Source organism: Plasmopara halstedii (assembly GCF_900000015.1).
Source record: "Plasmopara halstedii genome assembly, contig: Scaffold_658, whole genome shotgun sequence".
Taxonomy (NCBI): Eukaryota; Oomycota; class Peronosporomycetes; order Peronosporales; family Peronosporaceae; genus Plasmopara; species Plasmopara halstedii.
In genome coordinates this window covers 858,483-865,065 of record NW_020187575.1, presented here as the reverse complement: position 1 = coordinate 865,065, position 6,583 = coordinate 858,483, and the positions used below count along the sequence as shown (strand labels likewise).

Sequence of the window (6,583 nt, the reverse complement as noted above, 5' to 3'; positions counted from 1 at the left end):
TTACAGAACTCGCGCAAACTGCCGCCACTATAGAAGTACTGCTCCTTAACAAGTTTAGAAAATGGTGTATCCTGCCGCTTGATCTGCCGCAGACCAGTTTCGATAACCCAGTTCGTTAACTTCGCATACTGCAGCAGGTCGGCATCACGCCACGCTGGCAAAACCACAATACGTGAATGGTCGTCATGTTTCACGTCAAACTGGCACGGTGTTGCGAGAACATCGAACGGCATGTAGCTGTTGTTATACCATTGAGATACACTTGTCTCCTGACTACAAGGAGTACCGTTTTTCGAATGGTGGAACATGGAATCACATGTGTACGAGGGTGTTGAGCCTTCTGATTTTTACAACCTACTCGAGAACGTCCGAGTGCATTAAGGATGAATATTGCTTTCGGGTACGAATATATAAGCAAGACCGATCCTGACTTGACTCGCTACTTCTACCCAAACAAGGCTGTTATGGAAAAGAAGGTGATTTCGGAATTCCGTTTTATGGAGTTGGCTAACAAAACTTAATTACCCCAGCTCTGGATATAAGCTCAACACTATCACTGCGTTCAAGATTTTTATCTACCATCGCGAGCATTCTCTCGGAGATAGCGAAGCTGTCATCCCTAAGATTATTCGCGAAAACAAGCATGTGATCAACTTTCCCAATTCAACAACTGCGTCTTCCACTGTATCGCCTGGCATACATTCCAGAGCCCTGAGAAGAATCCTCGAAAAATTCAGGCTCAGGTAAAGGAGGAATTCAAGCGTTACTATGTTTCAAGGGGATTAAGTTTTCGGTGAGCCTGTTTAGAACGTTCAAGCCCAATGATCTACTACAGCTCGATGAAGTTGAAGACTGCTTTTAACTTGGTTTTATCATATGCGAGATGGATGTAGTTTCTGGAAATGTAGAATGTACTCGTAGACCGGAAAAGGGGTGTGGAGCTATGGATATTTTATCGTGCGAGAATTATGCTCTTTACATCATGAACGTTGATATGCTTCAGGCTAAATATCAGTGTCCTAAGTGTGAAATCTTTTTGTCAGCACTGAAAGAGTAAAAAAACAGTGCGAGCTCGTTAATATCGAAAGCTTCCCAGCTCAGCTAACATCTACAAAACAGCTCAGAACGCAATACGATCACTGCTGACGAAGTATTTGAGGAAGAATACTGATCAATACATTGATCATGTTTATGACTTTGATGCCATCTTTAAGCCTTCCGCAACCAAACACGGAGAGATTACTGTCTTCACGAACGAGCACATCCCGGTGTCTATATCAGTAGCTGATACATTAACCACGGAGGCGCGTTGCTTTGTAAATGATGATCCGAAGAAGCCACTTACGATTATGTTCAAATACATTGGTGGCGTATCCATGAAGAGCAAACAGAACAATGTCAATAAATACAAGACGCTTTACAGAGAATCATTCACGTTCACGGTCTGACAGGTATGGAATTTCCAGGAGTCAATCTTGGTAAGACCTACAAGATGTCTGATGTCGGGGGCTGGATGGATTAAACAAGGAAAGTATGCCAGCTTCTTTGACCTTCATAGCAGTCTTAGCTTTGGTAAACAAAGGTCTGATTACGGGGAGCTAAAACAGCAGACTGATCAGGTACCAGTATTTCGTTTCAATTCTGGTCGATACGATTTTAACATGATTAAACAGGATTTGTTTGTTTTCATTGGCACCAATAACTTTAGAATCTGTCATCAAAAATCCCAGCTACATGTGCATTGCTACATTGGACATGAAAATGCTTGATATTAGCATATATGCACCAGCTAGTACCAGCTAAGATAAATATCCTACAACATATCTCGGTGGCTGTAAATGTGCTGACAAATTTAGATGTGTTTGTGGTCTTGGTAAGGGTCTTCTTCCTTATGACTACATAAATGCATTCGATGTACGTAATCAGACTACCATTTCATTTAAGTCAGCTTTTGACAGTAAGCTCCGAGGAACAAGGATCACCAAGGATGACTACGAACGAGTAACGATTGCGTGGGAGTACTACGAGACGAAATCGATCAAGGACCTATTGATCTGGTACAACAATCTCAACGTAGTCCATTCATCAAGGCCATCAAGGCTCAATGAGAAATATTCAAGCATTTCGATCTGAATATGTTTGCGGATGGAGTGTCCTTACCTGGTCTTTCAGAGAAGGTCATGTATCAGACCTGCTTCAATAATCTCCGACCTCCGTATAAGAAACCTGCTGACGCATTTCACTTTTCAGCTAAGCGCATGGCTGGCTACAAGAGTTAGGATACTAAACCAAAAGTCAAAATGAGGTATACGAGAAGAAACTCTTGCTGTATCGACACGAAACGTAAGCTTGCAGATATGCTGACGACGACACTCAACACTGAGGTGCTTGCGTTTATACGCGAGACAGCGGGTACGTAGGCAAAGACAATGCCAAGAAGCGGGTGGTATTGAAACCCCTCTATAGTGACGAAGAATGATGTTGTAGCTACATGTCGATTTCACTCGTATCAAATCAACATTTGTACATACCAAAACAAACTCAGATCAGCCTAGTGGCTGGCTCCCCTTTCTCGGTTGAGGATTTAAATCCTTCAATGAAGAAAAATGCACTATGCGGTGTTGAGAATTCTGTATGGAGCTCTTAGCTATAACTCACGTGCCCTCGTTCTTTTTATGGCAGCAGACCAGATGTGCATGACTACGGCAGTGAAATTCCGCATAGATATGGACGAAGATACATGAAAACGTTTTCACTTCGAGTTTTACGAACAAAGCAATACGGCATACGGCAAGATTAATTTTACGATATGTATAAAAAGAAATTGCACGTAGCTTAAATGTCGTGTTGTTACTTAAAAACAGTACTTTGCAATTCATGAAGATTCTTGTTGTTTCAAAAACATGGACAGCGTGACAAATTCCATACTTATGGTATCCCTTTAGATACAAGATCAAGGTCGGGCTGTTTATACGAAAATGTTCCATATGAAAAATAAAACTTTCACTGCAGGGCACTGCACCTTCATCTTGCTCGTTACCGATCACCTAGTGTACCGCCCGCGTCAAGAGAACTTCTTGGGTGTAGAAGCAGGGAGTATTGAACCAAGTTTTCGCCGAGATGAGTGCAAAAACTCTCTTGTACTTTGTCTTGTGAACCACCGATGCGCCTGCAGTTAAAACCTTGATTAATAGGACCAAACGGACATTGCTGCCCGAATCAGCATATAAATATTCCTATACCACAATGCTACTACTGCCTTAGTGGACGATAGTGGTTTGATGTGTTCAAGTCGGGAAGCGAGTAGCTGCATACCACTGTTGCAGTCCGGGAGATCTTCAAAAACGTACGAAATCTACAGCAGACATCCAAATTAACAGTCGATAAGAATTAAAGCATATCGCCAAACGGCCAGGTTTCTCAGTAGTTGGCTTCTTGTTCATCGAAGCTCCTAACGACATCGTCGATGAATCGAGTGTACTTAATTCTAAGTGTTTAAGCCTGCCTTGCCCAGTTCCTTCATCCAAAATGCATTTTTGAGCACTTTTTTAATCTGATTAACCTTCATACTGGTTTTGCTGCGGCAATCATGTCTTTCACATATTTTTTAAAGTAGGTATTCATGTCAGGGGCCGCTCAAGCAAAAAACACTGGTCATATAGTAATTCAAACAAATGCACGGCGATTTGTTTTGTTCTGTATATTGAGCCTTGCTTCAACTCCAATATAGCCTGGTTCAGTCGGCTCATGTATCCCTTCACAATGTTGAAACCAAGCGAGGCTTCCGTTCTACCGTTGTAATGTAGAGAAAAGCAGTATCGACATCCATCTGTTCCATTTGATAGTGGCATCTGGGCTACACCGCAAATCTTCCCGTCTAAATTCATGTTAGCGATCAACGACTGAATTCGACAGAACTAAGACCTTCTTGTTATAAATTCATCGAGACATGCCGTGCCTTGTACCGTAACACAGCTCCATTTTAACCACGCCTCATGGCAAAGACCCACCGTGATTCAATTGTGTGGTTTAACCTGCCTTTAGTTTCTAATGTACATATTTGATCGTGCAGGTGGAAGCAGTTTCAAGCCACTTCATCAAGTCATCGCTTGACATTGCTTGAGCATATCTCATCAGAAATTCCGCCATATCTTCACTTTTCATCCCGGGTACAGCGACGGTATCGGCAGTGAGTTCTTCTTCGACAATCCTAGCAGTTTCGACACGCTTCCTTCAGCATGCACTTTATCGTCGACAGGTTACAAAATATCAGAACCGGCTCACATCTTCGTCGTGTTTACCATGCGTTAAAGTGAAATATAAACCTATTTGATTGTTGCTATTGAAGAGATGTATTATGTGCTGCCAGCTCCAAGCTGTTTTCAGCATAGCACTTGAAAGGAATAAGCTGCTATGACAATGTTTGACGTACGCTATTTCGATGTTCGCTTTTAGTCCTCCGATAAGATTCATACGCCGATCCAGGGAGTCACTGTCTATTTTTGTGGTTGTTAACAATGACATTATCACCCTTCTTTATAACTTTGATCGTCACTTCAGATTTCGAGCTTGGGCGTCGGAAATGTCACTTACTTCATTCTCATGCAATCTCCCACAGCGGGTTTCTTTGACATTTGAAAAAACGCGATAAATCTTGCCAGTTTTTTCAAAAACGATAAACATGCACTTGAAGCTTATATGTTTAAGCTATGGTCTCAGCACGACGACAGTAGCCTAACTCTGGGACTCGAACAAGCGTAAGCGATCAATTGGTGCCTTGATCGTGAAGGTGAACATATACGGCAATAATACCGGATAGGCTGAATTCGCTGACTGACGTGAAAAAAATGTTTCAAAAGTACCTTCCACAAATTATTCGAAACGTTTCGAAGTAAAGCAAAATGCGGGTCTTCTTCACGGTAGTCCAGCTTATGCGTTTCGCCAATTTTTGCTGAGTTATGGGAAACGGAACGCTTGTGAACGATGCCATCAACCATTAACCCGTAAAGAGTCATAAATTACTTGAACTTGCGAGCTACTCATTCTTGCTCTTGAGCATTGACGTTGCAACAGATCTTACAAATGATCCACTCAACTAAAAAAATATTTTGCACCTTCTATCGGATTGTTTCGCATTGCTCCATGATATCATTTTGCCCGCACTCCGGCACACTTGTCGATATTGTTGAAGAACTTGAGAAAAATGTTGTGACTATCTGCTCAACTTTATACATCAAGCACAGAATTTTATTCTCCCTTTCTAGATCATTATGATGCTTTTGATAACGCACTGTGTCTTGAATAGAGTGTCCTTCTGTGAGTGCTCATGCAAACATGACAAAGCTCCCTGATAGTGTCAGCCCCGGAATATTTTCCATGACATGCCTTTTCCTGCTTCCATTTGAGCATGTACGCATTTTCGAATCTTGAATCTATGCATGCATTTATTATCAATTTCAGATGGCAAACGACGAAAGACAAAGAACCTACGCTCATGCCGCGTTCCGCAAGCTTGCCGACAGACACCATTCCTTGTCGAGTCTTGGAGATTATAATGTGTCAAGAAAGTGAATCATTTCTTTACCCAAATCAGCTAACGTCCTGGTGCCGGCTCTTTCAGCAAGTATATTATGCCATCTGCAAATATTTCTTTGATGCCTATCCAAGTCCTTGTATTCGAACAAGTCCTTCCTGAGCGGGGTCAAATGAAATGTGGCTTGCTGTCTAAGGGTCACTGTGCTGGTCGTCCTTATCCCATTGTGGATACCGCATCACTACTACTCAATCTTTGTACGACCGGGTAGTTTGGCTTCATGTGAGAAAAATGGCTACGTAAATAATTCTTGCATTTTTATTGTGTGGAGTATCATCTTACCAAACGTTGCCTCGTCCAACTATAATGCTTTTATGCGAGAACCTCCCTCCGTCTCATTTCAACTTTAATTTTGAAGTAGATTCTCCTTGGCGTCAATCAAAGTCGAGCATTTGCCATTTACACCATCAATAAAATTACACCACATTCCGTTAGTCGGCTGAGAAGTACCAGCAGCTGGTGCGACTCGCCCACCGTCTCTATCATTGCATGGATGCAGTATTACAGAGCCCAAGTTTACCGCCGTCCTTGTTTAACTAATCATCTTGAAGTCGTGTAGACTCATTATCGTCACACGAATGTGCAATGCCGAGCAGATATCAAAATTACGTAGCGCTCCCATGCTTTCATTGCAAATTGGCCAACCGTATTATGGTTTAATGTTGAATCTTAATGCCTTTCGGAATGATACCTAATGCCGTGGCGTCATTCACAAGCCATGCATCAGTGGTCAGTTCCCTCATCGTTGACGGTCATATCGCACCCGAGACGACTCTTTGTCACCTTTATTAATCTGATCTTGAAATCCCAATTTAATCAATTGTCATTCTCAGAAGACACCGAGGCTAAGGACGTTGAAGTGAAGAAAGCTTGCTTGCGGCCATTTACATTGGTATAATCCAAAGTGTAAAGGCTAATTATATTTCAGTGCTTTTGTAAGGGGGTTGCGCCGACAAGTATGTCGACGCTAGCCGATTGCATCGACAGAGC

General features: G+C 42.2%; 1 protein-coding gene across 1 annotated transcript; it reads right to left on the bottom strand.

The window, feature by feature from the left end:
• Nucleotides 1–3,187: 3,187 nt before the first annotated feature.
• On the bottom strand, nucleotides 3,188–3,461 carry PHALS_13349 (uncharacterized protein; the record flags this gene model as incomplete). Its single annotated transcript, XM_024729089.1, has 2 exons — nucleotides 3,188–3,336; nucleotides 3,410–3,461. The coding sequence occupies 2 exons, from the start codon at nucleotides 3,459–3,461 to the stop codon at nucleotides 3,188–3,190; spliced, it is 201 nt and encodes a 66-aa protein (XP_024579501.1).
• Nucleotides 3,462–6,583: the final 3,122 nt, after the last annotated feature.